Genomic DNA, 20,049 nt, shown 5'->3' on the forward strand with positions numbered 1-20,049 from the left:
TGAAGTGCTTCTTATTCTTACCCAAAAATACAAAATTGAAGAAAGAGTTAAAACTGAAGACAATCTTGTTTGTGTATGAACATTTTATATATATATATATATATATAATTATTATTATTATTTTTTTTTTTGCTTCTTTTCCATTTTTGAATTTACTTGTACTTTTACTTTCAATACTTAAGTATGTTTAAGATTTAAAAAATACTTTTTGTACTTAAAGCGAGACACTGCAGGTGAATAGAAAAAAAAAACAACAACTAATAGTTATCACCTTACTTACCCAGTTAATTGATTACATTGATAATTGCAAAAATGTTTTGTATTACAAGTTTTCTAAAATATTAGGTTTAAATATGCAAACGAGGCATTATATAATTAAATATGCGTTAATTTGCATACATTTCTAGTACAAAAATCTAAACACTGGATGAAGTCAGTTTCAATATTCTTAATTTTTTTTTTGACATATTAGAGTCAAATGTTTTTACAGAGGGGATTTTGGGTATCTCATTTTGTCACTCCATAATTCAGAAAAAAAAAAAAAACTTAGAACAGACAAAAAAACTATATTTTTTGGGGGGGAATAAAATGTTGGATAAAACCAAGCAAATTATATATTAACAAATCCCTCTGTAAAACCTTCAGGATATAGACAGGAATAAAAATGTCAAGTTTGGTGTGTGTAAGTGCTACTGAAGTGGAGATTTATGGCTCAGTGTAGAAGAAAAACTCATTTTGAGAAAACTGCCTTTAAAATATGGATTATAATTGAAATCTATTGACACAAATAGATAAAGAGCTAAAGTAACACTTAACAGTGTCTTTTGGTTATTTTTTTTTCCACTAGTCTGAAAAAACACTTTATAAAACACCAAAAAGCCCAAAATCTCAAACTTGACAGTGTCTCACCTTAAGTACAATAAATATTACGTACTTTAAGACTTTTACTCAAGTAATATTCTAAACGGTGACTTCAACTTCTACCAAAGTCATTTTCTGGTAAGATATCTGTACTTTTACTGAAGCATGGCTTTCAGGTACCTTATACACCACTGCAGCTTTGCAGACTGTTTACATTGAAGGATAGCTACTTTAAAAAACAACAACAGGGGATTGAAAAAAAAAATGCATTCGGTGAAGAGTTTGGAAGATCAAAGTGATGCCATGTCAGCGTCACTGGAATGGAAAGTCTCTTCTACAAAGCCGAATAGACTGACTACAGATCCAGATGTATGTTGACCTGTATTATCTCAAGACTGAAATGACTGTTTTAAGGATTGTTTAGGGAGTCAAAAGTCTCTTTACTAAAACATGTTCCATTTTTCCTCCAGATGATACCATAATACCGTCACTACATGCATAAAATTAAATTACGTTAGGTGTCAAACGAACGAACTACAAATCCCAGAATCCTTAGCGACGTCCGTCAATTACCCAGTATTCCCCGCGACTGTGCAAAATGGCGGCGAATGCAAGCACAAACACAGCTGTCTTCGACTGCCCGTCATGGTGAGATGAGAAATTAAGTACATCATTAATGCAATTAAAATAAAAGTCCTGCATGCATGTGTGTGGAGCGAATGAGTGAATTATGAATGCATGAATGAAAACAGTGCAACTCAGTCCTGCATGAGGCGCTGGCAACTCAATACATAGCAGTATATTAAAGCACCCTGCAAGATTGCATTAATAACTGTGCTTTGACTTTATTATTATTATCTTGTATGTCTGATTTGTAGTTTATAAAAAAAAAATATAATGTGTTCTAGCGATGCAATGCAGATTCCTGTTCACTGTTGAATAAAGTTGATTATTCTCATCAAATATACACTGTTTTGATATTGTTCCAGTTCAATATTCTCATTTATTATGATCTATATATTGTACAGCCCTAGTCAGTCTTACAAATAACTGCACGTGTGCATTTGTGCATAAAGTATATAGAAATTAAACTGTAAATATGAACATTTTGGAAGACTGGAGAATGAATTAATAAGTTTATGAATGAATTGTGTAAGATTAATTGTTAGTTTAATTTAATCTCAGGGCAGGAAAACCTCCGCCTGGCCTCCATCTGGATGTGGTTAAAGGAGACAAATTAATTGAGGTAAGACTGTGTTAATAGAAAATATTATTATGAGCCATGAACATTTGACCTGGTGGACTTGTTTCTCCTATATATAAATATATATTATGAGACAGTAAGTGTTATAGAAAGAAATAATGTATTAATAAATAAGCTGTTTTTTTTATTTAAATTCTAATGACATCTTTAAAAAGTTAAAATAGTTAGAATCAGCTCTGCAATATTCCATCAGCTAAAAATTCCTTTTTGTTCATGCAATCTTCATAATTAAAATAATAAATTAATTAATTAAATAAAGAGGAAGAAAAAGTCACGTTAAATTATTGTTTAAAATATTGGGAAAACAAGTTAAATGCTTAAATCAAACATCAGTGTAAATCAATGGGCACTAAAACTGTTGGTTACCAGCATCTGTTAAAAAAAGGATAATAATAAAAAAAAAAAAAAAAAAAAAAAATATATATATATATATATATATATATATATATATATATATAGTGTATTTATTTGTCTTCATAATTAAAAAAAATCTGTAAAATAAATAAGTATAAGAACAAAGTCAATGTTAATTTATTGTTTATGTCATATCATTTAAAAACAATAAAACTGATTTTGTTCTGTGAAAGATATTTTGAAAAATACCTTTACAATGCAAATGTTTTTTTGTCCATTTCCCATCTGTTAAAAAAATTAAAAAATAAATAAAATGAATTAAAATACAATATATTTATTATTATTATTATTATTATTTAATTTATTTAATTAATTTATTTTTTCCACAAAATAAAGTCAGTTGGCTTTGTAAAGACCTGAGAGTGAATTAATGATGAAATAATTATACTAAATAAGTAGAAGAACAAAGTCATGTTAATTTCTTTTTATTAATTAATTTATTTTGTTGGGAAAACAAGTTAAATGTTTACTTAAAGGGATAGAGATAGTGTACCCAAAATGAAAAAGTTTGCTATCATTTATTCACTCATGTCATTTAAAAACAATAAAACTGACATTTTTCTGTGAAAGATATTTTGAAAAATATCTTCACAATAAAAATATTTTTTTTGTCCATTTCCATACAGTGTAAATTAATGGGCACCAAAACGGTTGGTTACCAGGATCTGTTTAAATAATAATAATAATAATAAAAACAAATAAATAAAAAAGTAAATAAAATGAATAAAACAAATAAAAAAAAAATCTTTTTTTTATTGTATTTATTTATTTTTTTCCCCACTAAATAAAGTCAGTTGGGTTCATAAAGATTTGAGGGTGAATAAATGATGACATGATTATGCTAAATAAATAAAATGAATAAGTAGAAGAACAATGTAATTTATAAACAATAAAAAAGAGAATATATTTTGAAAAATATCTTTACAATGCAAATAATTTTCTAAGCATCTGTTAAAAAAATAATAATAATAAAAATATATAAATAAAACAAAAAAGTAAATAAAATGAAAAAATAAAATTAAGTTAAATGTTTACTTAAATGGATAGTGTACCCAAAATGATAAATCTGCTATCATTTATTCACTCATGTCATTTAAAAACAATATAAAAGATAATATATTTTGAAAAATATATTTTCAATGCAAATCATTTTTTTGTCCATTTCCATTCAATGGGCACCAAAACTGTTGGTTACCAACATTCGTTAAAAAATAATATATATTATTTTATTTATTTATTTATTTATTTTTCCACAGAATAAAGTCAGTTGAATTTGTAAAGACTTGAGGGTGAATAAATGATGACATGATAAAATTTTTGGGTGAACATTGGTTGTACTTTTAAATTTGAACACTTGCTTGATGATTAATAAGCGTGGACCCTATTATACCAGTAAAAAGGTTAATATTTTATACGTCACAATTAATAACCCATGTTATACACCCGTCTTGTGACCTGCAGAAGCTGATCATCGATGAGAAGAAGTTCTATCTGTTTGGGAGAAACCCCGACCACTGTGACTTTACGATAGACCACCAGTCGTGTTCACGTGTGCATGCGGCGCTGGTCTACCACAGACACCTCAAGAGAGTGTTTCTCATCGACCTCAACAGCAGTGAGTGCAGCTCCACAGACATCAGTTCAACAAATCATATCCAACAAATGCTGAGAAGAATTTTAGTGATTCAACCAAAATTAAAATTCTTGGCCGAAGCCAAAACCGAACAAAATTACACACGGAACAAGTTTTTTTTGTGTTTTCCCCCCGTGTATTTTGCCTTTATTTTTCTTCTTCATTGCATGAATTAAATAGCCAATATTTGCTTTTTACAGTTTTGTCTTGCTTTTCAAAAAAAAAAAAATCATTTACAAAACAACAATTTAAAAAACATTTACTTAACACTGAGCATTTTTAACATTCTAGTAGACATTATAGCCTACCAACAAAGCACAATTTCACTTAAAATTAATAAATTAGTAAAATAATATTCTTTGGCCATTTTTAAGACCTCCTTCTTGAATCAGGCATGCGTTTTTAATCTACAAATAAATGCAGCCTTGCTTATGAAATGAGAATGTTATATATTAAAGGTCCCATATTGTACACATTTCTGGAGGTTTATTTTAGTTGTTGATGTCCTTAAGAATATATATTTGCGGTATAAGTGCCAAAATCCATCTCAATATATTTTTACAGCTCTTTTTTAGGAGCTCTGTCAAAAACAGGTCGATTTTGGCCCATCTAATTAATATTCATGAGCCTCTCTTCTGATTGGCCAGTTGTTTTCTGAGTTACGCACAGCCAGGCCAACCACAAGTAACTACGGTCATGTATGCTTTAGCGGAGCCCAGAGCCATAGAGAGAGCTGATACTCAACAGGATATTTCAGAATGATCATTAATGTTTTTTCTTTTTCAAACACCGAATGCAGTAAGCTACATAACTGTTGCTTTAGTAAAGCCCCTTTCACAATGCACGCTGATTCTGGAAAATTACGGGAACGAGCGCTGTGTGAACAAAAGCCAGAACCATAAAGGCAGTGTTATAGTGATGATGCACGTTATCATGCGACTCTTCACAACGAAAAAATACGTGCAAAGTGGAATGAAGCGGCGATCGGGCAGAGCCAGCTCCTCACTATCAGCGCTGAAGCACAGTTTGTTCAGGTTAGTTTAGTTTAGTGAAACGTACGCGTCGCATTACATCTCACATCCAAACGTCACATGTCTTTATGGGTTGTGTGTAAAGCACGCACAGATTCCGGAAAACAACTGTGAATGAACCAAATCAAACAACTCCGGAACAAATCATGGGACACATTATCCGTGTATTTACCGGAATCGCTGTGTGAAAGAGGCTGAAGTTGACGTGCCACTGGTCTCTTATATTCACGTTGTTCTGAAGCCTGTGCAATGATGTAGTTTCGACATCTATCGACTGAACAGGGTTTTCTCGACTTGTTTTTGTGTTGTTGTTGCTTAGCAATGTTATGGACACGATATTGTCTGGGCTTGACAAAAGGAGGGTGGGACGGTGGTTGGTGCTCGGGGTGGTGACATAGCCCCTAGACCTCAGTTATCATGAAAAAAGCCAGGAAATTTCGATTTTGACAATATTTTTTTGTCTTCCTTTTTTTATTTTATTTTACAGAACAACAGTAAAATTGCAATACTAACATTTATGAATGTTGACTTTTATTTTGGCGGAAACCCGCAAGAAGACCTCAGTACTACTTTTTGCTGACAGCAGCAGATTTATGAATGATTTTCATTACGCAGATTTTCCTCATGCTTTGGACTTTGAACCCTGGCTGTAGTTTCTTTATTAATTAATTAAATGGTTTAAGGCCATTTGGTGATTTCAGTCATCATACAGTAACCAGCAACAATCACCCCTTTTTCTTCTCATGGAAGACATGCGATGCGATACTAAACAGTCTCTCGCTGTCGGCGCTTGTGATGATTTTTGCATTTTTCTCTGCCCATGTTTGCAGCTTTAGTTGCACCTCTATTTGATCGTGTCACGTCATTGTTTGGTACAATTTTTTCTGCCTTTTTGCTTATTCCGAATAAATTTGGTTGCCGAACATTCAATGCAGCCCTAATTATTTTGGTCTCATCTTGATTTGTCCATGTTCAGCCCATGGCACATTCCTGGGCAGAATTCGCCTCGAGCCCCAGAAACCTCAGCAGGTGCCGATCGACTCGACCATGTCGTTCGGGGCATCCACACGCGTTTACACACTGAGAGAGAAACCACAGACACAGAGCAGCTCCAGCACAGGAGACAGTAAAGGAGTGGAGGACGAGGAATTGAAGGGGCTGCTGGGATTGCCAGAGGAAGAGACCGAGCTCGAGGTGTGTGTGTGAGTGAATAAAAATTTTATATCGCAGAATAACAAAATATGTGACCCTGGACCACAAAACCAGTCATAAGGTTAAATTTTACAAAACTGAGATGTATACATCATATGAGTAGTACTCAATAAATAAGCTTTCTATTGATGTATGGTTTGTTAGGATAGGACAATATTTGGTCGAGATACATCTATTTGAAAATCAGGAATCTGAGGGTGCAAAAAAAATCAAAATACTGAGAAAATCACCTTTAAAGTTGTCCAAATTAGTTTCTTAACAATGCATATTACTAATCAAACATTACATTTTGATATATTTACAGTAGGCATTTTACAAAGAATCATCATGGAACATGATCTTTACTTAATTTCCTAATGATTTTTGGCATAAAAGAAAAATCAAAAATTTTGACCCATGCAATGTATTTTTGGCTATTGCTACAAATATACCCCAGCAACTTAAGACTGGTTTTGTGGTCCAGGGTCACATATTACAGTGTTGTAGTTCCCAGTATCATGCAGCTGTACGTGTCCCTTTTATTTCTTTTTATGTAATATCAAACAAATTATATCAAAGCTCATAGCATTAAAAACATATCGGTAGGCCATCTTTGGGTGTGTACGTTGATTTCTGGGTATTTTGCAGTTCTAAATGATCCTGTTTATTGAGGTTAAGACTTGAATTAAACTTAAATTTCACTTTCAGGGTTTCAAGAACTTTTGAGATTGTGATTTTCATCATAATTCAATTTTTAAATAGCCAAGTTGTGCTATTTATTCTGCCAGATATGCTGATGATGAGTGTAATGCTTATCTTGATCACAAATGACTAGAAAAGTATTATGAAATAATCTGTCAAAGTATGTTGAAACCTTCTGTTGTTATATATTTTTATTTTTACCCTTTGTTAATTCAAAGTAATGAGTATTTGTGACCCTGGACCACAAAACCAGTCATAAGGCTCAGTTTTTTTTATTTTTTTTATTGAGATATATGAATGAATGAAACTCTATAAGAATGAAAATATAGCTGCAAGCAGCAATTATGGGGCCAAGCACAATCAGAGGCAAATTAGGAATCTAAGAATGGCATGGAGTGGCAGACCAACTGCAACAATGAGTAATTAAAGCCATTTTAGGATGGTTTTAGTCAAAATGGCTGAAATATCATAAATACAATCAATGGTAATATGAATTAATGGGATTTACCTTTTGACCAATAGGTGGCACTGTTATCAAATCGATGTGGTGTGGTCAGTGTAAGGAGACTATTGCACATACAAAGTTTGGGGACAATATGTCAAAGCTTTGCAGAGATACATCCTCAGACGTAGTTTGGCATCATGCCTCGAATTTGTTGCATCGCTATACAAAAACGGTTTTGTCTTATTGACACGAAATCCATGAAATTTTGTCAGCACAGTCTGAAGATGATCTGATTCAATTTTGGAGAAAATCGGACCAACGGTCTAGGAAGAGTACGAAAAAGTAGGTTTTCAGCGTAAATCAATATGGCGGACAGGAAGTTTGGCCAACTATGGCATAATTGGTATCTATGTTGTCGGCATGACCCAAGGAATGTCTTGAGACCACTTTTATTACAATAGGCTAATGCAATCAACAGTTAGCAATTAGCATTTTTGGAAATGTCATAATGGTTAATGAATGATTTATTACTCTTGACCAATAGGTGGTGCTGTTACTAATTTATGTGATGTAATTCATGTGAGGTGACAATGCCACATTCAAAATTTGGTGCAAATATCCCAAAGCTTTGCAAAGATAGAGCCCCAGATGCACTTTGGCACCTTTCCAGCAAATTTATTGATGCTTTAAACGAAAGCGTTTTTGCAATTTGACATAAAATCCATAACTTTTTGTCAGCATGGTCTGAAGATGATCCGAGTCAAATTTGGTGAAAATCAGACAAACGGTCTAGAAGAAGTTCAAAAAAGTAAGTTTTCAACATTAATCAAAATGGTGGACAGGAAGTTCGGGCAATTTTTAGCATAATTGGTATCAATGTTCTCGGCATGACCCAAATAATATTTTGAGACTTTCATTACAATAAGCCATTTTCATTAGAAGTTTTTCGCATTTTTCAAAATTTCTTTATAACTTTTGACCACAAGGTGGTCACACAAACTTTTTGAGCACTGTCAGAGCATGGTGCTGAAGACACATACCGAGTTTCGTAACGTTATGTAAATGTGTTCGTAAAATATAGCATTTTATGACAAAATTCAAGATGGCCGACGGCCAAAATGTCTGACATGGGAAAATTGGCTATGGTTTGACTCGGCATGCTGGTCCGAATCTAACAAGTCTTTTTAAAGTTTTGAGATTTTTGGCCAAATCATTCTGTAGTTATATGCAAAAATACCCATTTTTCATATCTCCTGACCACTAGGTTGCACTGTGCCGAAACACTGCAGGTAGCCTCAGGTCATGCTTGTTTTCACACACACAAAATTTGGTCTCAATACGCCAAACCGCTGCGGAGATATAGCCTCACATTCAATTTTTGCGTGCTTCTTGTACAATGTGTTTGCATGCCATGAACGGTTTGACTAATCAACTTGAATTCCATAACTTTTTGCCAGCATGGTCTGAAGATGATCTGAGCCAATTTTGGCGAAAATCAGATAAACTGTCTAGGACAAGTTTGAAAAAGTAATTTTTGCAAACTATTAAAAATAGAAAAAAAAAACCTAAACCTTAAGATTAATTTTGGACTTAATTTGACTCGGCATGACCCTGTTACGTTCATATCTGTTTTCCACTTGGTTTCTTTCATTTTGTTTCCCCCTGTAGAGCTGTGTCATTTGGTTTTACCCTCGTTATTGTCATTCCCTGCACCTGTCTTTGATTATTCCCGTCACCTGTGTTTAATGATTAGTTGGTCTTTAAAAGTCTGTCTTTGAGTTCAGTGTATTGTCGGTCCTTAATGTTGCCTGAAGTGTGTGAAGATCTCTGTTCCTGCCTGTTCCTGCCTTGTTCCTCTTGAAGATTGATATTAAATATAGTTGTTTGTTTGAATACCGTCTATCGTCTCGTCTCGTCCTGCACACACCCGTAACAGAAGGACCGACCGAAACTTGCCCTGGTTTCTTTTCTGTCTTTTTTTTTTTTTGTATCAGTGTTTTATTTTATTTTTTTCTCCCCTCATGGATGACCCCAACGTCCTCATTATCCTCTTGGAGCAGGGGAATCGCTCTCTCGAGGACCACACAAGAGACTTTGTGTTCCTCGCACCGCTGACACATTACCCGGACAGCTGCCTGTGCACGTTCTACCGTAAGGGACTTAACACCACCACCAAAGCGCAGCTTTCCGGGGAGGGTCCTCGAGAGAGCATCGCCGAATACATCGAGTGGGTGCTGGCGTCCTGTAGATCTTCCTGGACTGTCGGCTTCATCGAGGAGGACGTCAGCCCCACTCTTGACCCCGACACGCAGAGCACGAACCCGAGCACACCGCGGATGAGGGACTAGAGCCGTGAGCGACAGAGCCAGAGCCCTCTCCGACTGATCAGGTGCGTGAGCCGGATTCTACATCTGCGACGGTGGATTGCGACGTGGAGCAGGTGAGGGAAGTGGAGAGCCCTGCCCACTGCAACACCGCTGGGGGTGAGCTGGAAGACATCTCTGGGGACTTAATTGACTTCTTTTCCGAAGTTGTGGAGTATAACACGCCTGATTTAATAGACTTTTTCTCTGAACCACTGGCTTGCATGAACTTCCCCCCCACCCGCCCTCTTCTGTCTGGATCTGCCTGTTCCCCGCTGGTTCCGCCCAGCCGTCCTGAGTCCCCGCTGGTTCCGCCCAGCCGTCCTGAATCCCCGCTGGTTCCGTCCAGCCGTCCAGAGTCCCTGAAGTCATCAGCCAGTCCCCTTGCTCACCCTCAGCCCACCATCTATGCAGTGGGCTCGCCGCAGGGCTGCCATGCTACATCGGTGGCAGGGCTGGAGGATCCCTCAGCTCCGCCTCCAGCCTCGCAACCCAGATCTCCACCTCGGACCTCCGACCCTGCGGCTCCACCACGGCTCTCTACGCCCTCAGCTCCACCGTCGCCCGTCGGCCCACCAGCTCCACCGGGCTCCATCGTCCTTCCGGCTCCGCCTTGGTCAGTCGTCGACCATCCGCCGCCTCGGGACTCCACTCCTCTGGCTTCGCCTCATCCCTCTGTCCCTCCGGCTCTGTCAGGCTCCTCCTTCCCGTCAGCGTCGCCTTTGTCCTCTGTCGCTCCGGCTCCGCCGCGGACCTCCGGATCTCCGCCTCGGCCGCCAGAGCCTCCGGTTCCGCCTTGGCCCTCCGGATCCGCGGTGTCGCCCTAGTCCCTCAGCTCTCCATCTCCGCCTCGGGTTCCTTTGCCAACTGCTCCGCCTCTGTCGGTCGGCCCCCTGGAGTCGGCGGTCCTTCCTCCACCATGACTCCTCCCTCCATCGGCTCCACCGTGGGCCGTCATCCTGGCTGCGATCTGGGTCCTGCTCTCCTGCTTCAGGTCCCTCCTGTTTCTTCCCTGGCTCCTCCCTCCGTCGTCGCCCCCCTGGACTAGGTTGACTTTTGCTTTGGTCCCCCTCCCGGGGTTGCGTCCTCAACCCAAGCCTCCTCCTTTATTGACTCTGTTATCCTGTTTTGTCGCCCCTCTCGTCTGTTTTGTTTTCTGTCTACGGCGCGAGGACGCGCCTATGCAGAGGGTGGCGTAATGTTACGTTCATATCTGTTTTCCACTTGGTTTCTTCCATTTTGTTTCCCCCTGTTGAGCTGTGTCATTTGGTTTTACCCTCGTTATTGTCATTCCCTGCACCTGTCTTTGATTATTCCCGTCACCTGTGTTTAATGATTAGTTGGTCTTTAAAAGTCTGTCTTTGAGTTCAGTGTATTGTCGGTCCTTAATGTTGTCTGAAGTGTGTGAAGATCTCTGTTCCTGCCTGTTCCTGCCTTGTTCCTCTTGAAGATTGATATTAAATATAGTTGTTTGTTTGAATACCGTCTATCGTCTCGTCTCGTCCTACACACACCCGTAACAGACCCAAGGATTTAGAGAAAAAAAATTTGCCTTCTGTGCCATACGGTTCAAAATTTATTTGCATAAACATGAGTGAAATTTTGGACAAGTGGTGGCGCTAGAGAGTTTGAGTTAGAAACTCCAAATTTGAAGTGGTTAATCTTGACACTGTCCTCTGTCATTGTACCAAATTACACAACCTTCCCGCAAGCGGTTCTATGGGCTGCCATAGACTCAAGAGTGGAAGAAGAAACGGAAAAAAAAGAAGTGCTTGGCCCGTAATAAAGCTGAAAATATAAGCTTTCAATTGATGTATGGGTTGTTAGTATAGGACAATATTTGATTTGATAGATACAACTATTTGAAAATCGGGAATAAAAAAAAAAAGACCTTTAAAGTTGTTTAGTTGGATATCTTAGATATGCATATTACTAATCAAAAGTTAAGTTTTGATATAGTAGGACATGTACAAAATATCTACATTGAACATGGTCTTTGCTTAATATCCTAATGGTTTATGGCATAAAAAAAACAATTCTTGATAATTTTGACCCATACAATGTATTTTAGGCTATTGCTACAAATATACCTGTGCTACTTACAACTTACATCTACTTAGACTTATTTTGTGGTCCAGGGTCACATTTTCCAAGACATCTGTCTATAAAGGTCTTAAAGATACTTGCATAAAAATGAAAGTTAAAGACCATGTCATTTTAATCAGATACTTGTTAATTGTATGTTAAATATAAAGGTGCTTAATTAAAATCGCTGAAGATTTTCATGTGATTCATTGCTGTTCTGATGCCTTTTTTCTCCAGAACCTGACAGAGTTCAACACAGCTCATAACAAACGCATTTCTACACTCACCATTGAGGAGGGAAACCTGGAAATCCAGAGACCCAAGAGGAAGAGGAGAAGCTCACGAGTGTCCTTCAGTGAAGATGAAGAGATCATAAACCCAGGTACTCTGCTGTTCAAAGATTTGGGCTCAGTAAGATGCTTTTTAAATAAATAAATACTTTTATTCAGAATGGATGCTTTAAATTGATCAAAAGTAACAGTAAAGACATTTATAGTGTTACTTAATATTTCTATTCCAGGAGGTGGCGACAACTGCAAGTTTAGAAAAGTATTTATCATTGAATCATTCATTCAGGAGATTGCAATAGTGAAAGTCCTTATTAATTGAGACACTGACTCCATTTTTTTATATATATTTTTTAAAAGACTTTAAAAAATTGGGGTTTTCAATTTATCCAGAATCATGCAGCTTCATTTTACATGTTTATTACTGCATATAATTAATTAAAATAGAACTTTAGTTCCATAAAGTACGTTCATATTAAAATGCACATGCATTTTCTGTTTTTCAGTTGAATAAAATACTATTTTTTTACTGTATTTTAATATATTTTTTTAAAAGACTTTAAAAAATCGTGATTTTTAATTTATCCAGAAGCATACAGCTTTATTTTACAAGTTTATTACTGCATATAATTAATTAAAATAGTTTAATTTCATAAAGTACAAGTTCATATCAAAATGCACATGCATTTTATGTTTTTCAGTTGAATAAAATACTATTTTTTACTGTTTTTTGAATATATTTTTAAAAGACTTTTAAAAATTGTGATTTTCAATTTATTCAGAATCATGCAGCTTTATTTTACGTTTATTACTGCATTTAATTATTTATAATAGAAGTTTAATTTCATAAAGTACAAGTTCATATCAAAATTCACATGCATTTTGTGTTTTTCAGTTGAATAAAATACTATTTTTTACTGTTTTATAATATATATTTTTTAAAAGACTTTAAATAATTGTGATTTTCAATTTATCCAGAATCACGCAGCTTTATTTTACGTTTATTACTGCTTATAATTAATTAAAATAGAAGTTTAATTTCATAAAGTACAAGATCATATCAAAATGCACATGTACAGTCAGGTCCATATATATTTGGACACTGACATAATTTTTATTATTTTAGCTGTTGACCAAAACATATTGAAGTTACAGTTATACAATGAATATGGGCTTAAAGTGCACACTCTGAACTTTAATTTTTAGGGCAGTCTCATCAAATTGGTAGAAAGGTTAAGGAATTACAGCTCTTTAATATGTACCTCCCCCCTTTTTCAAGGGACCATAAGTAATTGGACAGTTGACTCAAAAGCTGTTTCATGGACAGTTGTGGGCTATTCCTTCATTTTTTCTACATCAATTACCCAGGTAAAAGATTTGGAGTTGATTCTAAGTGTGCCATTTGCATTTGGAAGCTGTTGCTCTGAACCCATCATGCAGTCAAAGGAGCTCTGCATGCAAGTAAAACAGACAATTGTTAGACTTCAAAAACAAAATAAATGCATCAGAGAGATAGCAGGAACATTAGGAGTGGCCAAATCAACAGTTTGGTGAATTCTGAGAAGAAAAAGAACACACTGGTGAGCTCAGCAACATAAAAAGGCCTGGATGTTCACAAAAGACGACAGTATGGTGGATGATTGGATGATCCTCTCCATGGTAATAAAACATTTTACAACATCCAACCAAGTGAAGAATACTCTCCAGGAGGTAGGTGTGTCACTGTCAAGTCTACAATCAAGAGAAGACTTCACCAGAGCAAAATAGAGAGGGTTTACCACAAGGTGCAAACAAGGCCAGATTAGACTTTGTCAAAAAACATTTAAAAAAGCCAGACCACTTCTGGAAAAGCATTTTTTGGACTGCTGAAATTAAAATCAACGTGTACCAGAATGACGGGGGGAAAAAAGTATGGAGAAGGCTTGGAACAGCTCATGATCCAAAGCCTACAACATCATCATCTGTGAACATGGTGGAGCAGTGTAATGGCATGAGCATGCATGGCTTCCAGTGGCACTGGGTTACCGGTGTTTAGTGATGATGTGACAGAAGACAGAAGCAGCCGGAAGAAATCTGAAGTGTATAGGGATATACTGTCTGCCCAGATTCAGTTAAATGGAGCAAAGTTGTTTGGGCGGCTCTTCATAGTACAAATGGACGATGACCTAAAACAGCAAAAGCAACCCAGGAGTTTTTAAAGGTAAAAAAGTGGAATATTCTGCAATGGCCAAGTCAATCTTCTGATTTCAAATTGATTCAACATGCATTTCACTTGCTGAAGACAAAACTAAAGGCAGAAAGACCCACAAACCAACAACAACTGAAGTCAGCTGCAGTAAAGGCCTGGCAAAGCACCACAAAGGAGGAAACCCAGTCTATGGTGATGTCCATGATTTTCAGACTTAAGACAGTCACTGCCTGCAAAGGATTCTCAACAAAATATTGAAAATGAACATTTTATTTATGATTATATTTATTTGTCCAATTACTTTTGAGCCCCTGAAAATGGGGGGTCTGTGTATAAAAATGGTTGTAATTCCTTAGCATTTTATGTTATATTTTTGTCCAACCCCTTGAATTAAAGCTTAAATTCTGCACTTCAATTTCATCTTGATTGTATCATTTTTAAAACTATTCTAGTGGCATACAGAGCCGAAATTATGAAAAGTGTGTCAGTGTCCAAATATATATGGACCTGACTGTATTTTGTGTTTTTCAGTTGAATGAAATACTATTTTTTACTGTTTTTTGAATATATTCTTTAAAAGACTCTAAAAAATCCTGATTTTCAATTCATCCAGAATCATGCAGCTTTATTTTACATGTTTATTACTGCTTATAATTAATTAAAATAGAAGTTTAATTTCATAAAGGTCAAGTTCATATCAAAATTCACATGCATTTTGTTTTTCAGTTAAATAAATTATTTTTTACTGTTTTTTTTTTATATATTCTTTGAAAGACTTTAAAAAAATCGTGATTTTCAATTCATCCAGAATCATGCAGCTTTATTTTACATGTTTATTACTGCTTATAATTAATTAAAATAGAAGTTTAATTTCATAAAGGTCAAGTTCATATCAAAATTCACATGAATTTTGTGTTTTTCAGTTAAATAAATTATTTTTTACTGTTTTTTTTAATATATTCTTTAAAAGACTTTAAAAAATCGTGATTTTCAATTTATCCAGAATCATGCAGCTTTATTTTGCATGTTTGTTACTGCATATAATAAATTAAAATAGAAGTTTAATTCCATAAAGGTCAAGTTCATATAAAAATGCACATGCATTTTGTGTTTCAGTTGAATAAACTACAATTTTTACTGTTTTTTTTTTTAAATATACTCTTTAAAAGACATATATTCACATAGAAAACATTTATTTTAAAAAGCAATAATATTTCACAATAATATGACTGTTCTTATTGCTTTTTTAATCAAATAATACAACTGTCATGAGCAAAAGAGACTTCAAAAACATTAAAATGATCTTACTGACCCCAAAAGTGTATTCAGTATTCAATGTACTCCTATTCAATTCTAAAAAAAAACTCAATGTACTCCTATTCAATTATGAACTGTCTTCCACTCATTTTTCTATTTTTCTAGAATGTCTCAATCTTCACACACTTTCTTCTCTTATTCTTTGTTCATCTGTGACTCTTAGTTGAATATCTTTTCTCTTCTCACAGAGGACGTGGACCCGTCTGTAGGACGCTTTAGAAACATGGTGCAGACAGCCGTGGTTCCTATTAAGGTACGATCATTGGCCAGCTCTTGTCTGCTTGGTTGTTTTAGCGTGTCCTCATTGATTTTAATGGATCTGAGAACAGCCATCTTCTCAATACAATTTAAGTTGTTTGTTGCATGCCTCACAAACAGGAAATTGTATAATGCGGGAGTAATGGCTTTTAAAAGGCTTCCTTGTCGTCTGCCTCGTCATATCTGACTGCTAATGTAAAGGAGCTTTGATGTCTTTAGTACTTAGTCTTGCATTTCTTTACGTTAGTAACATGCTAATCATGTTAGAAACATGCTAGAAACATGCTAACGAAATGCTAATCATGCTAGTAACCTGCTAATAACTTGTTAATCATGCTAGCAACATGCTACTCATGCTAAAAACATGCTAGCAACATGCTAGTAACTTGTTTATCATGTTAGAAACATGTTAATAACTTGTTGATTATGTTAGAAACATGCTATTAAAATTTTAATCATGCTAGCAACTTGCTAGTAACATGCTAGATACATGCTAATGTTAAAAACATGCTGACAACATGCTAATCATGTTAGAAACATGCTAACAACATGGTAATCAGGCTAGAAACATGTTAGCAACATGCTTGTAACTTGTTAATCATGTTAGTAATGCTGACATCATGTTAGCAACATAATCATGCTAGCTACACGCTAGTAACATGCTAATCATGTTAGAAACATGCTAGAAACATGCTAACAAAATGCTAATCATGCTAGTAACCTGCTAATAACTTGTTAATCATGCTAGCAACATGCTACTCATGCTAAAAACATGCTAGCAACATGCTAGTAACTTGTTTATCATGTTAGAAACATGTCAATAACTTGTTGATTATGTTAGAAACATGCTATTAAAATGCTTATCATGCTAGCAACTTGCTAGTAACATACTAGATACATGCTAATGTTAAAAACATGCTGACAACATGCTAATCATGTTAGAAACATGCTAACAACATGGTAATCAGGCTAGAAACATGTTAGCAACATGCTTGTAACTTGTTAATCATGTTAGTAATGCTGACATCATGTTAGCAACATAATCATGCTAGCTACACGCTAGTAACATGCTCATCATGTTAGAAACATGTTAACATGATAAACATACTAAAAACATGTTAGCAAAATGCTAGTAACTTGCTAATCATGTTAGTAATGCTAACATCATGTTAGCAACATTCTAATCATGCTAGCTACACGTTAATAACATGTTAATCATACTAGCTACATGTTAGTAACATGCTAATCATGTTAGAAACATGCTAGAACCGTGTTAACGAAATGTTAATCATGCTAGAAACATGTCAATAGCTTGATCTTGCTAGTAACATGCTAATGTTAAAAACATGTTGACAACATGATAATCATGCTAGAAACAGGCTAACAACATGTTAGTAACTTGCTAGTAATGCTGACTACACGTTAGTAACATGCTAATCATGTTAGAAACATGCTACAAACATGTTAACTTGTTAATCATGCTAGAAACATGCTATCCAAATGCTAATTATGCTAACAACACGTTAGTATTATTAGCATATTAATCATGTTAGAACCATGTTATCAAAATGTTAATCATGCTAACAACATGCTAGTAACATGCTAGAAACATGCTGATCACGTCAAAACATGCTGCCAACATGCTAATCATGCTAGAAACATGTTAGCAACATGTCAATGATGCTAACAAGATGCTAAGTACATTTTAGTAGCATGGTAATCATGTTAGAAACATGCTAACAACATGTTAATCATGCTAGGAACATGTTAGAAACATGCTAATCATGCTAGCAACCTGTTAATCAACTAAGTTAGTAACATGCTAATCAAGTTAGAAACATGCTAGCAACATGCTAGTAATGTCAATCATGCTAGCTACCTTAAAACATGCTATCTATCCATTTATCCATCCATTCTATCTGACAGACTTCATTGCCTTCAAAGCATTCAAGCTTTAAAACTACTTTAAACTTCAATCTTTTTCAGACTGAAAAACAACTTTTAAAACTTTCAGAAACTTTAAAACTTTTTCAAACTTTCAGATGAAGTTTTCTCAAGCCAACTTAAAGTTTGTCTTGACAAACTTCTTTATCTAGTTTCACATTGAAAGTATTGTTTCACTTTTAAAATAATTTCGAATACCAGTATTCAACGTTTTATGTTTAAAATATCAAAACTTTATTAATACTTTTGTAACAGCAGGTTAAGTCATTCCATGTTGTTGACACTGATTCCATTTGTTTGGTAACAGCCTAAATGCATTATTAATATAACTGCCTGAATAAATGAGTACTGACATCAAATGATAGTATATCATTAGCATATCAAATGACAGCCTCAAGCTGTTGGTTTATTTCTGACTTTTTTGTTTGTTTGTTTGTTTTTTTATGGGGTCAAATTTCCTTCAAAAGTATTGCGCTCACAGATCGAAAAATAACAAGCGTGAATCAAAGATTTGAAAACGCATGTAAAAATATATCGCACGCAAATGAAAATTAAATGCAAAGACATTCAGAAGAATAAAATACGTGGACACAAACTGAAAAATAATAAGCACAAGATAAATATTTATACACTTGCTCGCACAAATCTGAAACGTGAATTCACAGTTATTTGATTCACTCTTAAAATCGTGTTTTCTGCTCACATTTTTAGTTTTCGTACGTTTACGCTCTTTGCTCACTCGCTCTCGGTTCAACAATCTGCGCTTGGTTTTCTAAATGTTGCGCTCCTGGTTTCATGTAAATGAGGGCGGGCTCAAACATCACCATTGGTTCACCAGATGTGATTGACAGCCTCCTTCTCTAGCCAATCGATCAAAGCGCAGAAGTTGACGTCACTCCAATGCGTGATGGATGATTCCCGTCAGGACAATGCTGGACAGTCTCAGTAGATTTTCCATAAGTATATTTTGTATGTTGAAAGTTGTACCCGTTTTACACCGCGGTCAAGCCAGCCGCCACCTGAATTCTGCTGCACGTCTATTTGTGGTATTACGGTACAGAGACTCGAAGCAGTCAAAAAGCTGACGAACATCTATATTCAGCGGGTAAAAATCAAATGTGCCCGAAAATAAGGGGAAACTATTTAAAAACATATCAATATCGTAGGCTTCATTAAAAAAAGATACAATTTGAATATACTTAACAGTGTAGTTTTCTTGAGAAATAAAGTCATATTGTACATGTGTTATTAAAATTCCTTCAGAGTTAACATGAACACTTCAATAAATTATTTTTCTCTGAATGACCGTGTCTCTATCTTTGTCAGCTTTCATGAGATTTTACTGTAGAATTTAGCAGAAAATAAATGGCAAATTCAGTCACTATTACCAGTTCTTCACATGTAACACTCAAAATCCTTCATAGTTAACATGAAAATTTCTATTCATACTTCAGAATACTCAAGACTCTGTCTGTGTCAGTTTTCATGACATTTTACTATAGAATTTAGCAGAAAATTAATTGCAAATTCTGTCACTATGCATTATAATGCATTAACGTTTGCATCTATATCTCATATTTTCTAAAAGCTAAGGGAGCAAAGTGTTTTTAAAATCAGACAAATTATCTAGTTAATACAAAACTCTCATCAACATAAATTCATATAACATAATAAATGTTAATATTAAATAACCACAGTTAGTCTTTAGATAAGACCAGTAAATTACAATACTTTATCATCAACCAGGTAAAACTTCCTAATCATGTTTTCTTCTGGATTATTTTGCTATAACAAATGTGTTTTGCAGCAACCAAAAGATCAGAAGTAATTGTTAAAAAGTGAAGGATCAAGAACACAACTAAAGCAAACATTGATCACATGAATCTAAACCTCTGTTCTCAATCATAATTTAGTCAATCTGGTCAGTAATGAATGAAGCTGGTGCTGCTGTGTGTGGAGCTGTTTAGTCCTCCTCTGCTGAGATCTTCAGAGATTTATTGTGTTTTATTTCAGTTGATTTCATCTGAGGCTGTGACTAAGTCTGTTATAGCTGTCTTTCTGTTTGT

General features: G+C 35.1%; 1 protein-coding gene across 1 annotated transcript; it reads left to right on the top strand.

Moving 5' to 3' along the window:
- Window positions 1-1,456: 1,456 nt before the first annotated feature.
- On the top strand, window positions 1,457-19,318 carry LOC141289311 (nuclear inhibitor of protein phosphatase 1-like). The gene is made up of 7 exons (XM_073821434.1): window positions 1,457-1,509; window positions 2,047-2,107; window positions 4,001-4,154; window positions 6,180-6,397; window positions 12,227-12,371; window positions 15,970-16,034; window positions 19,310-19,318. The coding sequence occupies exons 1-7, from the start codon at window positions 1,460-1,462 to the stop codon at window positions 19,316-19,318; spliced, it is 702 nt and encodes a 233-aa protein (XP_073677535.1). The 5' UTR covers window positions 1,457-1,459.
- Window positions 19,319-20,049: the final 731 nt, after the last annotated feature.

Source organism: Garra rufa, chromosome 17 (assembly GCF_049309525.1).
Source record: "Garra rufa chromosome 17, GarRuf1.0, whole genome shotgun sequence".
Taxonomy (NCBI): domain Eukaryota; kingdom Metazoa; phylum Chordata; class Actinopteri; order Cypriniformes; family Cyprinidae; genus Garra; species Garra rufa.